At 44.7% G+C, this 24,649-nt stretch overlaps 1 protein-coding gene across 2 annotated transcripts in view; it reads left to right on the top strand.

Moving 5' to 3' along the window:
• Nucleotides 1-24,649, top strand: part of LOC308485760 (uncharacterized protein) — a 233,316-nt gene that overhangs the window by 38,238 nt on the left and 170,429 nt on the right. Inside the window, exons 8-9 of one of the 2 annotated variants that reach the window (XM_081021807.1) lie at nt 13,967-14,075; nt 16,574-16,759. In XM_081021807.1, the coding sequence (XP_080877933.1) occupies nt 13,967-14,075; nt 16,574-16,759 (295 nt within the window). Of the gene's footprint in view, nt 1-13,966; nt 14,076-16,573; nt 16,760-20,450; nt 20,982-24,649 lie in introns of those variants that run through there. The other variant, XR_013990699.1, reaches the window with a different exon arrangement.

Below are 24,649 nucleotides of genomic sequence, written 5' to 3'. Positions count from 1 at the left end.
AAAGCTTAGACAATAAATTATTTGGCAATGTCATCCAGACCCCAACAAGGATACCAGATGCTTGACACATCTGCTTAGTGTCCTACTTTTCTGGAAATTGAGTCAAATTCTAGCACTCTAAAGAAAAGAGCAGTACTGGTTTTTTTTGGGGGGGGGAGGGATATTCAGAGAAACAAGCCTAGTAGTGATGGAGAAAATACATTTTTAATATGGTGTTGCTCTTCTGATCAGTAATCAGGTGACGGAGCGCCTTGGCTTTGAAGCCACTGGTTTGCAGATGTTCTGATGAAGTGCTAACTAGGCGAGATGTTTTAAATCTCATGAGTCTAGGGGAGGCTCAGGAAACTTCCAGCCCATGGGAGATATTAGGCCCGGCAAGGATCCTTATTTGGTCCATGGGGCTGTTTTCCCCACGCGACAATCACCTGCCCCACACCTGATGTTATATGTGACATTAGGTGGGGGCAACGACAAATAAACACATAGCTACAAAAGAACTGTTGGGAGTCTTCAAGTGCTCTCCTGGTTGTTTCTTGTAAAGCAGGACTTGCTGACAGTTTCCATTGATTGATTGGCCCTGCCTGCAAATAGGATCAGATGCCCTGGACTAGGGTCTGTTTCCTCACTCCCCTCAGTCTTGTAAATAACTCCAACCCACTCCCAATTATTAGCCCATGACAGCATTTACTGTCTCTGTCATCACCATCACCACTGAGTCCTAAACTGCTTGGTACTTCTTTCCTTTGAAATTGGCTGCATGCAGTTATTTTCTGTGAATCTGTGCTCTGTGTGTCCTTACCAGCTGGTTGGCCCTGGAGAAGTAATGTCTAGGTGGACTTTAGAATTCCTTCTCAAGTACCCTTGCAGAGAGCGCTTGCCCCTCTCTATAGGAAGCCCAGGTCATACATTTCAGCACATCTGTTATGGGCAGGATCTGAGACTTGCCTCTTCCGCTTACTATGTATGCGACACCTCTGCTTATGTAGCATTCGCAGTGTGAAATGAGAGCCAAGGTTGAGCCCTTTACCACATAATGGGCTTTTGAGATAAGGACTGAGAGTGGAAGCCTCTTGCTCTCAGATATCCCTTTTCCTTGCTGCCTTGTACGTTATATTGCTGAGAGAGTTCAAGTTTCCAAATGAATCGGAGGCTTCTGCTACACCGGCTTTGCCATATATAAATAACATCAACAAATAAAACTGCCACAGGTTCCTGAGCAGCAAAGTCTTGCTGGAGGATGTTAATGTGTGTGACTACTAAATCAAAGTGTTTTGTGGAATATATTTTAAAAGCCTTGCCTTATGCCTAAATAAAAACCGCTTTTACGAGAAGTTGATCCACGAGGCGCCACCTTTCAACACTGGCCTGTTAAAGTATCGAAAATAGTGCTGTGCAGAAGATGCTCCCTCCATTAATCTTGTTTCAGCTCCCTTCTTGTCCTTGATATCCAAAATTACATTTATAAATTATCTGATCTTCACATTTCAAATCTGCCCCCTTTGGCACAGCAGATGTAATGAGCAGCCTGCAGTTGCCCGGCCTGTGTTTCCCTTTCCTTAATTGCTCCTGGAATTAAATAAGGAGGTTCTTCCAAGCTTGGTGGTGTTTTTTGAAAAGCAGTTAAAAGACAGCCAGTTCTAATGAGCCAGTGTGTGGACACCAAGATTTCCTCCTCTCTCTTTAGCACCACATTTACGCCCTCCTTCCTGATGGCTCTTGCTGCTTCCTCTTTATCGCCACACAACATCAAGCACTATAGCTCAAATTCATGTTGCAGAGAAAACTCTGCACTATTAGAGGAGAGATTGTCTTCCTTTCCTCTGTGAGGAGTTTTGCTTTATTTCCCTAATGGAGGAGCTGGATGTTGAACTGCTTAAGCCATAACATTTAATTTTCAACTTTTGTCCTTTACAGCCTATTAACTCAGAGGCTGTTTCTCTCTCCCTTTCCTCTTTTTTCAGATGTGAATTGATCTCATTGCGCTCCAGCGAATAAATGGCCCTAGAAGTCCAGAGCATTTCCACATGTATTGAGCTTGTAAATTAGATCCTCTTTTCTTTTTTTGAGGGCTCCATCAACACTAGGATGGAAAGTGTGAGCCTCCTGCAGTTGTGAGAGATTCCAGCCTATATTTTGACTACTGAGGGGCCTTTGATAGTGAAGACACTGTTAGAGTATGCACAATGTACTATAGGTTGAGTTCCCTCCTGTCTGGGGGCGGGATGTGGCCTCTAGGCCTCTCTGTCTGGCCCCTGGGACTCTCCTGAAGCTTGTTCTGAATCAGTCACCTGTGATTCTAGGAGAAGAAAATCCCACTGTGACAGCTGAGATGCCACAAAACACGCAACTTTTGCTGATGGGACAAGAAATACCCCTTCAGCCAGCCTTAAACCCTGGGAAGGGTAGAGATACTCAGATATATACCCAGGACCCAAGTCTCTGAGTTTTATACATAAACTTCAATGCTTTAAATTGGGCCTGGTAACATATAGACAGCCAATGCAGATGCCACAGAATAGGTGTTTATATGAGTGCACACTGAAATGCCACTGAGTACTCTGGCAGCAGCATTCTGCACTAGCTGCAGTTTCTGAACCATTTTCAAGTGTAGTCCTATGTAGAACACATTAAAGTAGTCAAGCTGGGAGGTTACCAGACTGTGTATAACTGTGGCCAGCTTACCCAGATAAACATTTTGCTTCTTAGACAGCCTAATTAGTGGTGGTGAGGACAAAAACAAGATCTGGGGTCAGCACAACTGACCTTGGGTGTAAAAATGGAGACCAGGGCTGCATCTACACAGCTATAAAAAAAATGCTCTGAAAATGTTCTGAAAATGTTCGGGGGCGGGCGAGGAGGAACCGGTTTTAAAGCTCACAGTGGAAAATTTCACAGAGTTCCAATTTCAGCTCCACAGCACCATCTAGTGTCACTTCTTTTTACTAATGTAGCTGAGTCCTAGAGATGGTTGGAGACAGGATTTCAGTAGACGGGATGCACATTTTATCTTTGCATTGCACTTGGTTATTAATAATGTAGCACCAGAGATCCATATTTGCACACCCGCTGCAGAGAAAGCTGGTCCCTTTCTAATGACAGCACAGAAGAGAATTCTCTCTCTCTCTCTCTCTCTCTCTCTCTCTCTCACACTCACACACACACACACACACACACACACACACACCTTTTCTCTGGAATGAGTACCAGCATCTTTGACCAGGCTGCCTCCCAGCCAGAGGTACTTGCCTCTTTCATTCCACAGGGGGTTACTTTTTAAAAATAATGTGGAGGGAAGGGACGAACAATGGGGTTAGAATCATACCATCATAGAATCATAGAGTTGGAAGAGACCACAAGGGCCATCGAGTCCAACCCCCTGCCAAGCAGGAAACACCATCAGAGCACTCCTGACATATGGTTGTCAAGCCTCTGCTTAAAGACCTCCAAAGAAGGAGACTCCACCACACTCCTTGGCAGCAAATTCCACTGTCGAACAGCTCTTACTGTCAGGAAGTTCTTCCTAATGTTTAGGTGGAATCTTCTTTCTTGTAGTTTGGATCCATTGCTCCGTGTCCGCTTCTCTGGAGCAGCAGAAAACAACCTTTCTCCCTCCTCTATGTGACATCCTTTTATATATTTGAACATGGCTATCATATCACCCCTTAACCTCCTCTTCTCCAGGCTAAACATGCCCAGCTCTCTTAGCCGTTCCTCATAAGGCATCGTTTCCAGGCCTTTGACCATTTTGGTTGCCCTCCTCTGGACACGTTCCAGTTTGTCAATGTCCTTCTTGAACTGTGGTGCCCAGAACTGGACACAGTACTCCAGGTGAGGTCTGACCAGAGCAGAATACAGTGGCACTATTACTTCCCTTGATCTAGATGCTATACTCCTATTGATGCAGCCCAGAATTGCATTGGCTTTTTTAGCTGCCGCGTCACACTGTTGGCTCATGTCAAGTTTGTGGTCAACCAAGACTCCTAGATCCTTTTCACATGTACTGCTCTCAAGCCAGGTGTCCCCCATCTTGTATTTGTGCCTCTCATTTTTTTTGCCCAAGTGCAATACTTTACATTTCTCCCTGTTAAAATTCATCTTGTTTGTTTTGGCCCAGTTCTCTAATCTGTCAAGGTCATTTTGAAGTGTGATCCTGTCCTCTGGGGTGTTAGCCACCCCTCCCAATTTGGTGTCATCTGCAAATTTGATCAGGATGCCCTTGAGTCCATCATCCAAGTCGTTGATAAAGATGTTGAATAAGACCGGGCCCAAGACAGAACCCTGTGGCACCCCACTAGTCACTCTTCTATCCATGCATGTTCCTGGCAGTGGGTGCCTCCTTCGCCTTGTTGTTGTTGTTGTTGTTGTTGTTGTTGTTGTTGTTGTTGTCGTACTTCTCCTCCTCCTCCTTCAATTTATGTATGAGGTCCCTAAGGAGGGGAGAGATGCACTTGGGCAGAGAGAAAGAGAGAGGGAGGGAGCTACATGTGTGTGGTTGTGTATAGGCGAAGTGTGTGAGTGAGAGAGACAAGGAGATGCATGTGTGTCTGCGATCTGTATGTGTACAATGTGTGCATTTGTGTGCCGTGCGCATGCAAGAGAGAATGTGGTTGGCTTCTGTGTAATTTTTCCCTGCAGTTCGAAAGCACGTCAAATTGCAGGTAGATAAATAGGTACCACTACAGCGGGAAGGTAAACGGCGTTTCCGTATGCTGCTCTGGTTCGCCAGAAGTGGCTTAGTCCTGCTGGCCACATGACCCAGAAGCTGTACGCCGGCTCCATCGGCCAATAAAGCGATATGAGCGCCGCAACCCCAGAGTCGGTCACGACTGGACCTAATGATCAGGGGTCCCTTTACCTTTACCTTTTACCAAGGTGTGTTCTACCTTCTCTTGTTAGTAGACAGCAACAGCATTGCATGTGTTCTGTTACTGTTTATTTATATGCCCCATTTAAGCTCGGTGTGTAGAAAATCAATAGTGTGTGATTCCCAGAAACAGGGCCAGCAGGACATAGAGCTCACTCCATGGTAACCATGAGGTGGGTGGGGGCAAGCAGCAATGCTCCAATTCGCTCTAAATTTGTGCTAGGCCATGCCCTCTATAACAGACACTGGTAATTTTGTGACTGGTCCCCTTTGCACTAGTTGTAATTTTTAATTCTTTACAACTCAAAATAATAAAACGTCATCTTATAAGCTGTTAAACATTTTTATTTTTATTATGTATTTGTTATTTTTACCATCTTTTTAAAAAAATTAAAAGCTCCTCACAAATTCAACAGAGGGAAGTGGGTTCAGGAAGAGGAGAGGGATGGAAGAGGCATTTTACAATTTATCAAAGTATGAGTGCCAGCACCTTGTTTTTTTGGTGATGTATAAATGTATGGTTTATGCATCATTTCAGATATGGAAGATGTGCTTTAGAAACCTCTGTAGGAAATCCTGTGGATAGTAGCATGCTGTAAATTCTATCAGGGCAAGCATACTTTGGCCTTTATCTAAGAAATAATGTTGAAAGCACTGCTTTCTTTCATTGATAAGGATGCTGCTAGGACACAACAAAGTCAAGGTATTTTTTTTTTAATGGTTATGTAATTCAATATCTGCTTCCGATTTGGAGGAGAAAGGATAACAGAAAATCAGTGAAGCTTGCTGGTAGTTAAAGTTTTATCTACTGAAATTTTATCTAAATGAAAATTGTGAAGGATGGCATAGCAACCTCTACAGCTTCCCTTGGTTAAGAGACTTGCCTTCTAAATCCATAGCTGTTTTATTAATCCCCCGTCATTTTTGTTACAAGTGACAAATCCTTGTCAAGTGACCAGACATTAGTGGAGTACTGATTGTGTTCAGTGAATAGATGAATATGGTTGTGGGAGGCTTCTCTGGTAAGCCACTCTGTCTAGTGCATCTCACAAAACCATTGTGAAGCAAAATTGCCACCCTGAGCTCCTAGAAATGCCTGTCACCTTGGGCATAGAAGTATGCTGCTACCTCAATTTCCCTGTCTCTCTAATGGGGATAATTAAAGAGGGCAGAAGAAGATAGCATTCATTGTATAGGCAAGCATTTTTTTGTGGTCAGCCCACAGAACATGGCTGTCAGTAGGTCTTCCAGAAGCAGCTCACAGAGAGCTGACCATGATGAATGCCAGAAAGCAGGAAATGTAGGATTTTGCAAAACTAGGTAGAGGGAAAGGATGGCAGTGGCAAAGTTGGCTTGAATATCAGGGGCCACACAAGAGACTCACAAGGCTTTTTTCTGGTTTTATTGTAATATTGTTATTTTAATTCACTCTTGAGTGACTTCACCCACAAGCTGCTGAAGGGTGGGCTAAGAATCGACCGATAAATAAATAAAGATGACAGATGGTCTCCTGATAGCTAAAACTCTGTTTCCCCTCTCTTTAAAAATTAGATGCCCATTATGCTTTGGATAAAGTGACACCCTTCCGGCAGAACAGTAGGGCACAGAGAAGGCAAAAGTACACTTTGCAGTTTTGAAAAGCCCATAGAGTTGAGAGTTTCTAATTGAAGCTGAGCTGCAGCTGTGGGGGCAGATGGGGAGCCATGCTAGTTTCTCTCTGGGGATCTGATACAGCATCGGTGAATTTACTGGTGGTGTGCATTTGCTTCTCCTCTGCTTGCATATCTGCAAATAAAGCAAATATTACAAAAGCACCATACAGTGTGTAGCAGTGCCCCTGATCATTTTTACGAACCAGGGAGGTTTGGTCGGCGCCTTCATTATATATACCTTTAGGCCAGGGAAAAATGTTCCCTTTTAAATGTATTTGTGAGAAGGGGTGGGGAAGTTATTGGGTTTTTTTCTTGTTGTTGTTGCTTTATTATACATTTTGTGTTTTTAATCTTGTATTTTTATGTTGTGAACCGCCCTGAGATCAACTGATGAAGGGCAGTATAAAAAGGTAAAGGGACACCTGACCATTAGGTCCAGTCGTGACTGACTCTGGGGTTGCGGCACTCATTTTGCTTTATTGGCTGAGGGAGCCAGCGTACAGCTTCTGGGTCATGTGGCCAGCATGACTAAGCCGCTTCTGGCGAACCAGAGCAGCGCACGGAAACGCCATTTACCTTCCCGCCGGAGCGGTACCTATTTATCTACTTGCACTTTGACGTGCTTTTGAACTGCTAGGTTGGCAGGAGCAGGGACTGAGCAACGGGAGCTCACCCCGTCGTGGGGATTCGAACCGCCGACCTTCTGATTGGCAAGTCCTAGGCTCTGTGGTTTAACCCACAGTGCCACCCATGTCCCACCAAGGGCAATATACAAATTTAATAAATAAAACTAAATAAATAAAATAAAAATCCAGTAGGAAGACTGTACTAGATGGTAAGGCCACTGGCTGCCTTACTAAATAAGGATAGATTATGGTAGGAAAAGAAAAATTGGCCATTTCCTATTCCTGCCAAGAGAGCTGCAGTTGAGCTGCAGCTCCCATCAGCACTGATCATTGACTATGCTGGCTGCAGCTGATGAAGTAGAGTTGGAGTACAACATTTTGAGGTTCACAGGTTAGCTGCTCATCCTGTTTTAATATCTCATGAACAGTGATTTCAGACTGTGTTAACATTTGGGTAAAGCTTTTAAGTCTAATTCGTGGGTAGAAGTTACACTGCTTTCATCTGCTCTCCTGTCATAAACCTGTGACTCAACATGGATATGTTCCAGTTCCTTGCCTCTGACATGAATCATGTATTGCCTGAACTTTAGGGCAGATTTGTCCCATTTGCAGTTTTGGATCTCTCTGCTTTAAAAAAACATTTTTAGTTTTTTTATTAAGGGATCTCTGTACTTTTATGTAGTGAAGATATTGTACTTTCCCTAGGGTTGCCATATTTCAAAAAGTAAAAACCAGGACACCCCAAAAGTTGTTTGGCTTTTTAAAGGAAATCCCCAAAATTGTTGAGGTTCAAAAACACCAAAAAACAAACAAACATGAGAAGATGTCATTGAATTCCTGGCATATTGGTGAGCAGCAGATAAAGCGTGTGAAATATCTCCTAAGCATCTGGTTGTTTTATTTGGGGCCTTATAAGCTGGCATTCTTGTTTGCAAACAGCAAAATCTACAGATTTAGAAATATGCTGAGCTTTGGAGACAATGGCTGTATACACACCTTGCATTAAAAGCACATGACTCCCTATAAAACAACCACCACCACCACCTCCTCCTCCTAGGAATTATACCTCTGTGAAGGGTAAACTAAAATTCTCAGGATTCTTTGGAAGGCAGGCGGGAGTCTTGTGCTTTAAATGTGCTTTCAGTGTGTGGTGTGTTAAGAGCCAACATTGTTGCAAACTGGTTCTGTCTGGCTTGAAATTTCCAACAGTTCACCCACCAATTGCATATGGGGCTGAGCTATGGGAGTCCTTGTCATTTCTGAAGTTAATACTCGGTGTCCTCCAGATATGCTTGCTGTGGTTTTAAGATCAGAAATGGGAGAACTCCCTGTGTCTATGACGTCTTCACTTACTGCCTGGGTTACAGTCTGTGGATGATGGGAGATTTTCCTGGGGGAGACAGCAACCAATCTAATGGAGTAAAGTGAGTTTTCCGAGGTTCATTTTACAGGGTTAATTTAACCACTGCCAAGTCCGAAATTGAGAACAAGCTTCACGATTTGGAAGCCCAAAACAATTTGGCAGCATTAGCTGACTCCAAGTTCTCTGTGGTTTCATACCGTAAAATCGCAGTACGCTTGCAGAGAGTACCTGTCAGATTTGAGTGCTCATTCTCAGAGAAGAGCTTTTTCTGCTTTATGATATCAGACAGTTCACACAGCCGTCTTGAAAGGGCAGAGTAAGGCAATACTGTATGAATCAAGACACTGCATTTGTGGAAATGGAGATGTACAAAATCTATTTTTCTATATTTCCAAATAAAACAAAATATCTTGCATCTGTTTGTTCATTTGAGCTCTATCTTGCCTTTCAATCCAGAATTGGCTCCAAGGTGGCTTGCAAAAAATAATACAATACAAATGCATATATTGTTTTAAGGCACTCTTTTGTTGGTTAGAAATGATCATTATTCAATGCAAAGTAGTTTCTCTCTTAGCTCTTGGTGTTGCTTTTGGATGCTCAGGTGAAATCATTGACTAATAATGCTTCTTGCCAGTTTCAGGTTGTGAAAAAGCTACAATGATAAGGTTCTTAGCTTATTCTGGTACATCTAGTTTTGAATGGGCAGTGTGTGTTTTTCTATGGGGGACCATTCATTCATACAATCCCCTCAGTGTTATGTTCCCATATTAGTTCTAGTATGTGATCTATCATTGGTGTAGCCTGGCTCTAGAATCATAGAACTATAGTGCTGGAAGGAATGTAGGAATCTAAGGAGGAGCAAGGGCCATGTGCGATATTATAGCGCAGTACAGTGTGAAATAGTACAACACTCTGGTAGTTGAGCACACGACAGGCTCTGTACTCACCTGGATGCAATCTTCACTCACTACAAGCAACCAGATGAGTAGCTAATGGCACGCCCACTCTGAAAAGGTGTGGAGAGTTGCTTCCGATGATCTTCACTCATGTTGCAGCAAGCCTAGCACTTACGATGCTTAACATTTTCAACAGTGAGAGTCAGTCATAACCAAGTGCAGGCTCTGAGTCATTAATATAATTGTCATGTTTCAAAATGTAATTCTGCTTTGGGCTCTGGAATCAATCTTCCCTTTATGCAACGGGGAGTAGTGAGGTTGGAAATGTGCTTTTACAGAGCTGAGAATCTTTCTATGAGCCCACGTCTTGAGTGTCTTGTTTTAACGAGCAACACAATGAAAATTGGGAAGATGAAAAATGTACTTCAGTGGAACAATTGCCCACTGTTGCATGTTCAACAAATAATTCTGCTATGATAGTACCTGTGAGGATTACATGGAACTATAAACATGTGGATTAGAAACTGATTAATAGCTGATTCAGTTCAAGTTTATGCTCTTGAAAGATATGTGCAAATATTTAACAAGAAAAGAGAATGAAAAGTTCCTTATCTGTATAATAATCAGCAGGAGAATAGCCGCACAACTTATCCTTCCGCAGAAGGCGGCTTTGAAAACAATGCGACCACTTGAATCGCTCTCTCCATCTATGTACTTTAGAGGTCACTGCTACACTTCAGGTGTTTCAAAGGTGTTGAATTTAAAATGAAAAATGAGGTCTGCTGATATTAAGTGCTGGAGCTAATGATGTGAGGCTAATGAATTGTGACCTGTGTTATTACAGTGAAATATTTACAACCATTGGAAATCTCAATTAGATTACTGGCTTTCTGCTTGATGGATTACAGGGGGGAAATGGTGCCATGGGAGGACTATAAGAAATCTTAAAAACTTGTTGGAAAGCTGCCCAAGAGACTCTGAGAAGTAGTTGTAAGAAAAGTATGCAGTGCCTGCCCTTTGGGTATGGTTCTTCAGGGAGCCTAGATGGGCCTGCTGTTCTGCTCAGGTCAAGATTTCAGAGCAGCAGATGATTTGCAAGGTACAATTTCCACCATTTAAATGGAAAAGCAGACAGAACTAAAGGCAGGAGTGTCGTGTGTGTTTAAGCATGCAGTAGCAGCTACCCCTGTGGTAAATGCAAACTTTTCTTGCTGTGCATCTTGACTGACTAGATAGGGACCTGCAAAGGTTTTTTTTCCATTTGAATTTTCTGCAATTCAACTCCAAAAATGTTCTTTATGCCCTGATGCCACATAAACCTATAGGGTGGAAAACACAAAATGCTTTGATACGCTTAGACAAATCTGCCAGGACTCAGTCCAACCCTGTGAGAGCCACAGGCAATACAGTGGTGCCCCGCAAGACGAATGCCTCGCAAGACGGAAAACCCGCTAGACGAAAGGGTTTTCCGTTTTTCAATGCGCTTCGCAGGACGAATTTCCCTATGGGCTTGCTTCGCAAGACGAAAATGTCTTGCGAGTCTTGAGATTTTTTTTCGCTCCCCCCCCCTTTTTCTATGCCGCTAAGCCTTTAATAGCCTTTTAGCAGCTAAGCCACTAAGCCGCTAAGCCTTTAATAGCCGCTAAACCACTAATAGCGCTAATCCGCTAATCCGCTAATAGGGTTGCTTCGCAAGACGAAAAAACCGCTAGACGAAGATACTCGCGGAATACAGTGGCGAGGCACCACTGTAAATGAGCCTTTCATCCACTTCATGCCTCTTTCTACTTGTGAGTTGTGGGTTGTTGTTGTGTGGCTATGCATGAAATGTGCATACAGCCCCTGCAGCCCAGGAGTTAAGCATCAGCTGTGGCTGACACCCAGGAGGTCTCCCACTGCTGACCTCCAGAGCCCCTGGTTCCAATCTTCATCCTTCTTTCAGTTTATCTGCTTCATTTATGAATCACTTCCCATGAAACATCCCAAAGCAAATTACAATAAAAAGTCAACAATGAAAATACATGTAAAAACAATTTCAAATCCAATGCAGATATAGCCTGGGAGGAAAATGGCCACTTAGGCTCCACTGTGGTTGCCTGTTCACCTTTTCTAGTGGTCTAGCTGACCATTTAGAAATTTGATTGGAGGCTAATTCCACCTCCTTAATGACTTTGCAGTTATGTATCAAATGAGCTTGGCAGTTCTTTACACTTAGGCTTCGTTTAAAAACGGTTAACTTGAGGATAGATGTTTAGAAACAAAGCAACAGTAGCGGTCTCTTCAGGGTTCATTGCAGGGGGAGCAGAATCACAGACCCCTCTAGGTGGCACTGTTGAAATACATCAGAATATAAGGGGCTCATCTTAGTATTATGGGTAGGGAGCAAGAGGAGAAGCAGTCCTTGTCCAGAGAAAGTGGTCATTCAATTAATTCAGCTCCCCTCCGTTAAGCACAGAAGCGTTCAACTACCACTCCTCTGCCAAATTGCTCCAACCTCTGTTACAATCCCCATCCCAAAGTTCTAAATTACTTGCAGTTCAATGATGCATCACACATTCCCAAACTATGCCTCTTCACCTAAGGAAATCCATTATGCTCCATATACAGAAGAGTTGAGAGATATAATTGGTCTCTGGTGCTTCAGGAATACTTGAGTTGCACTTTTAACCCCATATTTTCCTTCAGAACATATTCAAGCATTCTGGTACTACAAAAGAAGATAAGAGTTTGCCACACAACCCTCATTCTACACTTATCAGAAATTGATCTTTTAGTGTGGCACCTAAACTTTGGAATTCCTTGCCTGTTGACATCAGGCTGGTGTCTTCACTGTACTTTTTTTGGCACCTGCTTAAAACATTTTTATTTAGGCAAACCTATCCCGCTACAGTGGTACCTCGGGTTAAGAACTTAATTCGTTATGGAGGTCCACTCTTAACCTGAAACCGTTCTTAACCTGAGGTACCACTTTAATTAATGGGGCTTCCCGCTGCCACCGCACGATTTCTGTTCTCATCCTGAAGCAAAGTTCTTAACCCGAGGTACTATTTCTGGGTTAGCAGAGTCTGTAACCGGAAGTGTCTGTAACCTGAGGTACCACTGTACACAGATGTGGTGTTCCATTCCCCTTTAGTGTTAATGTTAATTATTTTTAAATGTTTTTAATTTTTCAAAACTGGTTTAAAAAAATAATTTCAATGTTTCCGCAAACTGCTTAGAGGTTTTCCTGCAATCAAATGATGCTTAAATTTTGTTAAATGAAAACTAGGCTTTGGGTGAAGAATGGATAGCAAAATTATTTTGAAGAATAAATAAGGATGGGTTTTGAATTTCAAAAATGGGGAAGAGGCTTTGTTTGACTTAGTGCAAGTATAGCAACTCAGAATTGGCTTCACAGCTTATTTTATTAGAAGAAGCTCTTCATTTGTGCCTGAGAAGATAGAATATTGATGTCAAGAGGCACTGGGCTGTTCAGCGGTGGGGAAACCAATTCCTTTATTTGGATGACCTTTGGCCACTTGCATTTGTAAAATATATTTTCATCATGCCAAAAGTGCATGACAGCAGAAAACTGCAGGTAGCTTGGATTCTCCCCTCCCCCTTTACTTGAGGTCTGTGTTTCTTTCATACTCTGACCTTGAGTGGAATGTATCGAGAATTCTGCAGATTGCCCTTTTAAATTTGGGGTACACAACACGAGATGTTGCAAAGGTAAGACAGAGTAATCAACAGTCAAACAAGCCTTTTTGATAGTGTCTGTTTTTATGACCTTGTGACTGTAAAAAAAGAAAGAAAGCTAGATGAATATATTGACTGCTAACAAGCTCCAGAGAGGAACCTGTGTGCTATATTTGCAGTTTAAGGGGGAGTGAAAGTATGCACACAGACAGTTCATTTTTCCAAGGGATCTGGGTAAAAGTTGAATATTGTAGAAGTCATCTGCACTTTGAGCAGTGCCATAGCTGGGGAGTGGGTGCTACTGGGTTTTTGTTTTTGTTGCCCTGGGGTGAAGCCTCCAGAGGTGCGCCATTGAGGCTCCAATCCTGTGTGTGTGTGTGTGTGTGTGTGTGTGTGTGTATGCAAATGCTCATGGTGTGTGTGTGCCAAAGTGGGTCTTTGACCCAGGTGAAATCAAGACTAGTTTCGCCCCTGCTTTGAGCACTGAGTTGAAACAGGAGTGCCACTTTTCCAACTTCCTCCTTCAGTCTTATGTATTTTCCAAGGAAAAGAACAGTACGGTAACCACTCTCACCACCTTCAAGAGGACAGTGAATGGTGCAGGGTGGGGTGGCAATCGAAGATATTATGGGTGCCAGGAGAAGATATCAAGGCTGCCTTTGCAGTCACAGGCACCATGGTGGTAACCCCCATTTTGGAGTATGCTCCCCGCAGAACAGCTTTAGGGTGAAAATTCTTGGTAACTTTGTTCATATGATTTTTAAAAATTGTAAGCTTCATTGTGCTTCCTTATAATTTCCCCCCTTTCCCTATTTAGAGCCGGATAATTATTTTATTATACATTGTTTTCTAAAGATACTAGTAATTTAAAAGTCCCTTCTTTCCAGGATACAGAAATAACTGGTGCTGCTGTTCAAGAGAGGCTGTTCAAGAGGCAATTAACAGTCTATATGTCACTAATCTCCCAGATGCTGTCAACAGGAAACAATATAATGGGTAAGACCTTCAAACAGGAAATGTTTAATTAAGATTAGAAAAGACCTATGCCCTCCCCCCTCAACTTCCACCACAAGAGCATCTGAAGGATCATCTTGTCCTAAGGAGAAGAAGCAGTAACAACTTGTTCTAAACAGATGTTGTTTTTCCCCATTCTAATTTTTTAATTTTTTTAAATGGATGCTTATTGTTGTAATAATCCTATGTAAACTTCTCTGTGAGGTCCTCCTGGAAAGCAGAATATGGACACTCTAGATAACAGATAAATAGAATAGGTAATATAATAGACAGATATGCCGAACAGGACTTACTTGTGAGTAAACATTCCAGAAGCATCTTGCTCTCAGGATGGTATTGTTGGATAATATAATGCTATTCCAAATGCCACGTGGAAACTCCTATTTGAATTCCTCTTTCAGCTCTGGAAAAGCACTGGCTCAGCAGATGTAAAGACCTCTAGCAGTGAAGCAAGCTGGCTGGACAGTGTGTGGCAATCTGTGTGAGCGACTTCACTTCCACAAGCACAACTCAACATGGGTTGATCTGCAGTATCCAGTGCTGTTTTTCTAGAAAAAGAGGTGCCAGAACTCACCATGAACCTTGTTCTCTTATAATGGCAATGGTGCCCACCTGAGGGGTGTTGGAACTGAGTTCTGATGAGATCTGCTGAGAAAAAGGTCCGGCAGTATCCCACAAAACAAGGCTGACTCCCCTCTCTGAACCTCTAGCATGAAAGAAGAAAGAATAACGAAAGCAGCTTTCTGAACAATAATTTCTCTTGTAGTTTGACCTCCTCTTCTGGAACTTTCAGAGGGTTGTAGCTCAGTGCCAGAGCACATGGCCGGCAGCATTTGCTGCTTTTTTAACCTGAGAGGGCCTGGCCCGGCACATGACCACTTTATTAGAAGAGCTAGGCTCAAGCAATAACTGGTCCAAGATTATCTAGGAAACTTAGTTGTATGATAAGGGTTGTGCATGCTAAACCACAACACTACTCCACCAGCTCACTATTCTAATACTTACAGTTGACCCTAATAAATGCTAAACTGATGATAAATTTAATGAGGACTTTTCTTTCTTTTTAAAAAAGGGAACTGATGTGGAAATGTGAAGTTAAGATTAGAAAAAAGAGAAAGAAACTGAGAGAAACAAAACTTATAGATTTGCCCGTCCCTATTCGGTGTAGAACACTAGAAATAGAGGAAAGTATATTTAAATGGAAAATTCAGGTTACCAGTAGTGAGGTGGGGGCAATAGTGGAGGGCCAGCTGTTGGTACCAACCCCTGTTGTGAGCTTCTCAGAAGATTCTGGCTGGCAGCCCTTGATAGCCGCAGAGGTGCTTAGAAGTCCAACAAGAGCGGCAATATCAGCTCTTCTGATTACAGCCTTGTGAATCCCAGGACTTTTCAAATGACAGAGGCTGTCTGGGGTGTCCTTTTAAAGTAAGAGAGCATCTGTGTGTTGTATTTGAATGCAGTGTTTAAACAGAAGCAGCATGTAGATTCCAGTTATGTTCACCATTTATAACACATCAAGGTTTTAGAAGAGGCACCACAAAGCCGAGATGAATTGTTACTGAGGCTGCAACTAGATGTGGAGTGGGAGACTGGTAATTAGAATCTCCTGTGGATTTTCTGCTTGCCTGTTGTTGTTGTTTTAAAAGGATTAATAGTAGCCAAGAAGGACCGGAATCAGATTGGGAGTGTGGCACTTAGAAGCGTGTGAAGTTTCACCTTTGCTCGCTGTGTATCCTTTCCCATTCAAAATGGCTTCCCAAAGCTGCTATTTCCCCCTGCAGGAAGCAGAACCAATTTTAATCAGGAAAATAGGAAGACAAAAAGTTACCTCTGCGCCACTTCAGAAGCATGGTTCAATCGGATTCAGGGTCCACTGCAGTGGTGCCTATTAATCTTTCTTTTTAAAAAGCTGTGGGATAACTTAATCATGCATCTCCCATGTCATGACTAGACTGGCAGTGAAAGGAGAAATATGGGAGAGCATCTTTATATGTTTTGCATGAGATCTGATAGCTGAGAGTACTAGTGGAAATATAGAGTTGAGATAACAGTTGCAGTGGGTCGTTGGGCGGAATGTCTCAGAAGGATACCATCAGTTAACAGAAGGTTCATTTATATAACAAAGGGAAGAAAAGTTGGAAAGAACAGCAAAGGTTGCGGGATTTTGATAATGATAAATCTAAATGTGTTTTCTGATCTTCTCCTGGCCTCTGCACTTTTTGGTACTGACCTAGAAGGCAGCATTCTGCGTGGGTTAAAAGGTTATTTGTGTGAATAAGGAAGAAGGGTTTGTAGCTAAGAAGAGGAAATCCCAGCTGATAAGAGGATTCAAATTTTCAGGGGAATATAACATGTTTTTCAGGTGAAAGTTCAACAGATAAATGAAACATGATAATTGAGTCTGACTCCGTTTGTGAGGATTGTTTAGAAAATAGCCTATTAGACATTGTGAAATGTTTTTAATGGCAGCTATTTCACAGAGCAGCCCCAAGTGCAGCAACCTGGCATAAATTACACCAGACCCAGAGTCTGTCCACGAAGGCCTGGGATCGGGCAGCTGCCCAGTGGAATGGAAATGAGCCAATGCAGCACTGAAAGCCAACTTAGCATCACCATAGGAATTGTGCCCACCTGTGAACGTGCAGGTCCCCCACTGCCCTTCTCAGGTGTGTGTGGACTGCAAGTGTACACAGAGACAGCACATGGGAAGTGGCTCAAAAATGGCAGCCCAGGAATGCAAGCAAACAGAACAGAGCACACACAGCATCCCTAGGAACTCTCAGTATATCAGCTGATACACACATGTACCTGAGTCTAAACACCCCAGAACAAGCCCTCAAGGGTGAGTTATCACCTGTGCCTTTCTGCATTTCCTTTCCTTTTGACCTCTCTGTTACAATCCTCCAGCATCATGTATATATGTGTATGCAATTAGGGATGGGGAAGAAAAATTCATTTCACATTTAAAGGTGAACCTACCCAATTCACACTTTCTGAATCAATATGTAAACTGAAACACAGCAATATTTTGAAAGTCACACTTACTTGAATTTTGCATTGCTGTTCTCCAGCCAAGTAATGTGTACAAAAAATGCACATGCAAGCATAAACTGTGCATAAAACTGTACATTATTAAAAATAACATGCAAAAATGTATATTGGGATGAATTACATTAAAAATGTGTATATTATAAGAAATTCACACTCAAATGCTGATGAATTTTCATGAGGACTTTTTTAAAAAAAGCAAAGTAATGTGGAGAATGGAATTTAATATTGGAAAAATGAGAAACTGAGATTTGCTCATCCCTGCCTGCAATGCAGGATAACACTCCATGCATCTGAAGAAGTGGATTGTAGTAAATTTTAAAGTGTGAATGTATTTCCACAAGAAAGGAAAGAAAGAAAGCCTGTATAATTTGGTGTTACATGATTTCACACTGTTTCAGAAATGGGCTCTTTCAGCCCCTGCCTTCTAGGCATGGGGTCATTTTAGAATGTTAGAAATTAACAGAGAGAGAGAGATGCATGTTGCATTTCACTCACCCTGTACAATTCATTGCTAGTCTCCATCATAGTTACTTAGCAGAATTTTCATAGGTCCCTGGGGTGTGTTTTCAAAGATGATTGTTTCTGTCAAATTGTTCCTATTTCTTACATACAAAACTTTTCTGATCCTTACTCTCTTGTCATGTCTCATGTGTCATCTGTATTTCTGCCATGACTGGCCTGGATGCCTGGAATACAGCCTTTAACAGATATCACTCCTTGATATTGTGACTGGATGCTTCAACCTCTGGCTTTCCTCTGTTCCTGTCCCAGTCCTATGACTTCCTCGGCTGTTTCTGGTCCCAGTCAGTCCTAACCTTATCTGTCTTTTTGCCCTGAAATTATAGGGTGCTGCCTTGGATACTGATCTCTGGCTTGGTTATCTTAATTCTGCAATTGTTTAGGTCCATAGTACCTGGCTACCCTGTTTAAGCTGATCTAGATAATTTAGGGCACCTCCGGACTGTCAGTATTATCTGGGCATGATCCAAAAACACACTTGGACATTTCGCTTTGAGCAATTAAAAGAGCTCTGTCAGCAAAGCACAACGATCCCCATTATAAAAATGAACTGTTTGCAATTAGGACAATGACAGGGACATGAATTCAGAAGTGTGGAACCAGCGAATGATTAAAGGGAAGATGTATAAACACTCTGCTAGCAAATGGGGATGGATGCTTATTGTTGTATAACTGTCCTGCAAACAAATCAGAAAAAATGCTCAACAGAGGGTAGATATAATCTAACCTCCATAGCCTCCGATTCTTCGCAGATGAAATTAGGGGCACCCATTACAACAGCTGCTGGGGAGCAGGAGTCAGCTTTCTCCCACAAGCCCTGCTTGTGGGGTTTCTGCAGGTGTGCTTTCTGGTCAGATCTAACAGGGTTGTTATGTTCTTCCCACCTAAAGGTTGTTCTCTCCCTGCTAAATTACAGTGTAATCCTAAACATATCAATTCAGAAGTAAGTACCTGTGAATTCAATAGGGCATATTCCCAGGTTAAGTGGGGCTACGACTGGAGCCTTAGTTTTTCTGAGATCCTTGTCTTGCTCTGGCCATTCATAGATGTTACCCTGTCCCCCCCCCCCCCATGCTTCTTACCACTTCATGGGGAGTTTTTTAAAGTTTCCATAGGAAGGTGCCTTAGTCAAACCCTTAGCTAGCCCAGTATTGTCTCTAGTCTGGCATTTTGTTATTCTTTAAGTTGCGACATGCTCCTCTCAGTTGTTCTGACTGGCAGAACAGCTCTCCAGGTGGGGTGTCTTTTCCCAGTCCTACCTGCATATGTTGTCAGGGAATCAAACCTGACACAGGTGCTCTGCTACTGAGCAGCTACAACTGTGGCCATTTCCCCTAAAAAATGAAGCAAGCTTCTGGTCCTCATGGTTCCGGTTGAATGTAAACAGGACCGTAGAAAGCTGCCTTACCCTCAGCCTGACCTTTGGCCCATTGTAACTAGTACCATTTGCAGTACTGTCAGCGGGTTACCTACAGGGGAGCCCGAGAACTTTGTACACCCCTGAGCTTCTTAGAGAATGAGCGGGATACAAAGGTATAAAATATGGGTGGCTAATAAAAAGCAGTACCACTCCCACATCACCCTGTACAACTGGCCAAAGAGGATACCCTGGAGGGATGGGCTTTCTCACATGGGCTTTTTGGGTGAGTGCTGCTGTGCCACACCTGCCCCAGCACAGCTTTTCCAAGGAGGCCAGTCAGCTGCAGGAGAGACCAGGGTGCCTGCAGCCTTCATTGCACCACAAAGGTGTAGAACCCCTTGCCTCGAAGGCCCCCATTTCCCCTTCTCCTCACCCAGCAGCAGCTTCAGCACCTCAATCACCTGCCTCAGTACTGTCTCGCTCCTGGCCATGGCAGCAGCTTTGCGCTATGCTTCAGGCCCTCATCTTAGTAAGGCCAGGTAATGTTGCCTGTTGTTTTAGCTCCTAACAAATATAAACATCTGCAGTGTGGAACCTGGGAAGAGAGTACTATGTGACCATGGATGGCAGCCATTTCTAGCCTAGCATGATTGCCTAGGGTTCCATCCTTTGTCATGGTGACTGATTATTCTATCGTATCCCACAACCCCCCCCCCCAAAAAAAAACACAGTAGCAATGTACCACTAAGAAGGCAGGAACACTTTTAGTATTACTGACCAGTGAAACAGTAGTTTCAGCAGTGGCATTGCTGAAGACCTAACTCCTGACCACTAAAACTAATCTTCTCAATAGAAAAGGGGGAAATAGGCAAGCTTACCAATCTGTCTCTGCTTACACATGACAAATGGCCGTGTATGTTCACGTATTTCCCATCTCTCAGACGAGGGAGAACACCAGCATGTCTTGATTTATTTCACTAAGCAAGGGAACATAGGAATTGTCATCTCAGGTAATAGATAGGCTTGATACTCTGTTCTTGGCTTTTTTGTTTTGATGTTCAAGGGAGATATATATAATGCTAGGTGGTACAATTATGAAGTAACCTTTACATAACTGCATTTCTTTTCTCTCCCATCTGCCGTCTATTCTTTTACTATGTTTTTTGCTTTTGCTTTTGGATAGGATAACTAAAAGTGAACAAAAAGAAAGATGATATAGGCATTCTTTTAGATTGTTTCCCAAGAAAAGCATCCATAAGTGCCTCCAAACTGTCAGTATTTTGCGGGAGGGAGTCACACCAGAACTTCACGTTTGCGCAGCTAAGATGCATTAAAGGGCTCTGCCACCCTTGCAAATCAAATCCACTTAAAAACTTGGACTTTCGCAGTTTGGAAAGTGATGGGCAACCCTGGCTACCCTGTTTAAGCTGATCTAGATAATTTAGGGCACCTCCGGACTGTCAGTATTATCTGGGCATGATCCAAAAACACACTTGGACATTTCGCTTTGAGCAATTAAAAGAGCTCTGTCAGCAAAGCACAACGATCCCCATTATAAAAATGAACTGTTTGCAATTAGGACAATGACAGGGACATGAATTCAGAAGTGTGGAACCAGCGAATGATTAAAGGGAAGATGTATAAACACTCTGCTAGCAAATGGGGATGGATGCTTATTGTTGTATAACTGTCCTGCAAACAAATCAGAAAAAATGCTCAACAGAGGGTAGATATAATCTAACCTCCATAGCCTCCGATTCTTCGCAGATGAAATTAGGGGCACCCATTACAACAGCTGCTGGGGAGCAGGAGTCAGCTTTCTCCCACAAGCCCTGCTTGTGGGGTTTCTGCAGGTGTGCTTTCTGGTCAGATCTAACAGGGTTGTTATGTTCTTCCCACCTAAAGGTTGTTCTCTCCCTGCTAAATTACAGTGTAATCCTAAACATATCAATTCAGAAGTAAGTACCTGTGAATTCAATAGGGCATATTCCCAGGTTAAGTGGGGCTACGACTGGAGCCTTAGTTTTTCTGAGATCCTTGTCTTGCTCTGGCCATTCATAGATGTTACCCTGTCCCCCCCCCCCCCATGCTTCTTACCACTTCATGGGGAGTTTTTTAAAGTTTCCATAGGAAGGTGCCTTAGTCAAACCCTTAGCTAGCCCAGTATTGTCTCTAGTCTGGCATTTTGTTATTCTTTAAGTTGCGACATGCTCCTCTCAGTTGTTCTGACTGGCAGAACAGCTCTCCAGGTGGGGTGTCTTTTCCCAGTCCTACCTGCATATGTTGTCAGGGAATCAAACCTGACACAGGTGCTCTGCTACTGAGCAGCTACAACTGTGGCCATTTCCCCTAAAAAATGAAGCAAGCTTCTGGTCCTCATGGTTCCGGTTGAATGTAAACAGGACCGTAGAAAGCTGCCTTACCCTCAGCCTGACCTTTGGCCCATTGTAACTAGTACCATTTGCAGTACTGTCAGCGGGTTACCTACAGGGGAGCCCGAGAACTTTGTACACCCCTGAGCTTCTTAGAGAATGAGCGGGATACAAAGGTATATGAAATAAACTCAGAGTCGCAAAGTGATTTCATGCTCTTTATTCAGCTCATAGTGGTGAGGAGGAAATGAATAAATGTCCCCTCACAGTATCTGCTTTATATACATTATTTACACAATGGGCTGCACATGATTGGCTAATTCTGGAATTCTACTGTAAGCCAATCAGGTTGTGGATTCACTTCTATCTGGAGCAGGATTGGGTGGTTCCTGCCAACCAATCATACTGCTGCATTGTTCTAGGACCAATCAGACTGCTGCATTCTGAATCCTATTGTTCTAGGACCAATCAGACTGCTGCCTTTTGGATCCTATTGTTCTAGGACCAATCAGACTGCTACAGTTTGGATCCTATTCAACTCAGTACATAACACCCCTCCCCTCTAAGTTCCAGTCCTGCCCGGGAGGTCGCATTCATAGTCCTCAAGGTATGCCGGCGGCCTACGTGTGCGTTGTGGCCTGGGGTGTTCCCTGGTCCGGGCTCCGGGTTCTGGCTCGTGTTCCAAGGATGCTGGCTGTGATGCGGCTGTTTGGTCTGGTGCAACCGGCTCGCTCAGTCGTGGTTCTGGTTCCGGTGTCCTTTCGGCCTCACGGGTCCTCTCTGTATTTACTGATTCTGCCTCTCCTGCTGGCCCCTCCTGCTCTATGGGCCTCACTGCCCCGCTGTTCCCTTGGGACTCCTCTGACCTGTCCTCCTCCTGGTTTTCTCCCGGGAATCGTCGCCGTATCTGGTCGCAGTGGCGGCGCCAGCATTGCCCCCCATCCGTTAGCACCTCGTACGACACGGGGCCAGTGACCCTGGTGATTGTGGCGGGTACCCATGCTGGGCCTGCCCCAAAATTCTTTGCGTACACTGGGTCCTGGGCCTCGAAGGTCCGGGGGTTCCTGCCTTCCCCCACCACTACCTCATCCTGAGCTCTATCGGGGTGAAGGCGGTCCAATCTGATTGCAAGGCGCCGACCCATTAGTAGTTCAGCGGGGCTCCGGCCAGTCGTTGAGCTGGGGGTGCTGTGCTGTGCTAGAAGGAATGTGGCAAGGCGGTACTCCCAGTCCCCTTGCGTCATGCGGCGAAGGGTGTCCTTGGTGGTCCGCACCATGCGTTCTGCTTGGCCATTGGTGGCAGGGTGGAACGGCGCCGAACGGATGTGGCGGATGGCGTTCTGCGCTGTGAAGGTTTGGAATTCTCCTGACGTAAATGCAGTCCCGTTGTCTGAGACGAGAGTGTCAGGGAGCCCGTGGGTTGCAAACAGCCTGCGTAGTACCCGGATGGCTGCGGACGTGGAAGTGGACGGTACCAGTGCGACTTCCAGCCATTTGGTGTAGGAGTCCACCACTATGAAGAATGTTTTCCCCTGAAAGGGGCCAGCGAAATCCACATGCAGGCGTGACCATGGTGCTCGGGCGGACTCCCAGGACTGGACTGGGGCCCTTGGGGGATCTGGGCGGGATTCTTGGCAGGCCTGGCAGTGTTTGACCCAGGCCTCTATCTCTCCATCGATCCCCGGCCACCACACATAACTCCTGGCAAGGGCCTTCATTCTTACTACCCCTGGATGTGTCTCGTGTAGGGCTGTGAGGACCCTTTTGCAGAGGGGCTGGGGAACAACGACTCTGCTTCCCCATAACAGGCACCCCTTGTGGGCCGACAGTTCATGTTTGCGGGTTGTGTAGCCGGCAAATTCTGGCCCGGGGCTGCTGCTGGGCCATCCCCTCCACACCCAGTCCAGGACCCGGGAGATGACCCTATCTTTCTTGGAATGGTGTGCAACTTCTTGTGCCTGAATGGGGCGGTCGGGAAGCAGCTCCAGGCTCATAACCTCTTGTGCAGGTGCTGGGTCAGGGCCTGTTTCCGGTAGTGGTAGCCTGCTGAGGGCGTCCGCATGGCCCATCGCCTTCCCAGGTCGGTGAATCAGTGCATACTGGTAGCTGGCAAGGAAAATTGACCACCTGAGGACGCGAGGAGACAGCACTTGGGGGGTCTGCTTTTCGGGGGCAAACAAGCCAAGCAACGGCTTGTGGTCAGTCACCACGGTGAAGGGCCGCCCGTACAAGAAATCATGGAATTTTTTTACTCCCTTTACGATTGCCAGACCCTCCTTGTCGATTTGCGAGTAGTTCCGCTCGGTTGTGTTGAGTGTCTGGGAAAAGTACGCCACCGGTACCTCTCTTCCATCCGGGAGTTGGTGCCCCAGGACAGCTCCAATGCCATAGGGTGAGGCGTCGCATGCTAGCACCACCGGCAGCCTCTCGTCGAAGTGTGCCAAGACCGAGTTTGAGACAAGCAAGTCCTTGACTGCCTGGAATGCGGCCTCCTGGCGCTGGCCCCACACCCAAGGGGCCCGCTTGTCCAGGAGTCTGTGTAGGGGCTCCGCTACCGCCGCCTTGTGGGGAAGGAAGGAATGGTAAAAGTTCAATAGTCCCAAGAAGGCCTGAAGTTCAGTCTTGCTCTTGGGCGCTGGGGCATCACAAATGGCCCGTACCTTGTCCCCAGTCGGGTGGACCCCTTCTGCGTCCACCATAAATCCCAGAAAGTCCACCTGAGGCACTCCTAGTAGACATTTTTCCCGCTTCACCTTGAGACCCGCCGTCTGGAAACGGTGCAGAACGGTGCGGAGGCGGTCCTCAAACTCCTCTGGTGTGGGGCCGGCAATCAACACATCATCGAAGAAGGGGGTGACACCAGGAATCCCTTTAAGGAGAGAGTCCATTATATTCTGGAATATGCCTGGTGCCACGCTGACACCGAATTGCAGCCGCTTTACCCTGAACGCTCCTCTGTGCGTCACAATCGTCTGTGCCTCTGCTGTGGCCTCATCTACTGGCAGCTGTTGATATGCTTGGGCCAAGTCCAGCTTGCCAAAAATTTTCGACCCAGCCAGGGTGGCAAGGACATGGCTGACCACTGGCACTGGGTATGCGTGGGCCGTGAGGGCCTTGTTTATGGTACATTTGTAGTCTGCGCAGATGCGGACCGAACCATTAGGCTTGACGGGTGTGACGATTGGGGTTTCCCAGGGAGCATTAGGCACCGGCTCCAGCACTCCTTGCTCTACGAGTCGGTCCAATTCCTCGTCT

The sequence above is a fragment of the Podarcis pityusensis genome, assembly GCF_964106645.2.
Source record: "Podarcis pityusensis genome assembly, chromosome: 9".
NCBI classification, from domain to species: Eukaryota; Metazoa; Chordata; class Lepidosauria; order Squamata; family Lacertidae; genus Podarcis; species Podarcis pityusensis.
Note: the sequence above shows the minus strand (reverse complement) of the source record. Positions and strands in the feature narration are given on the sequence as shown.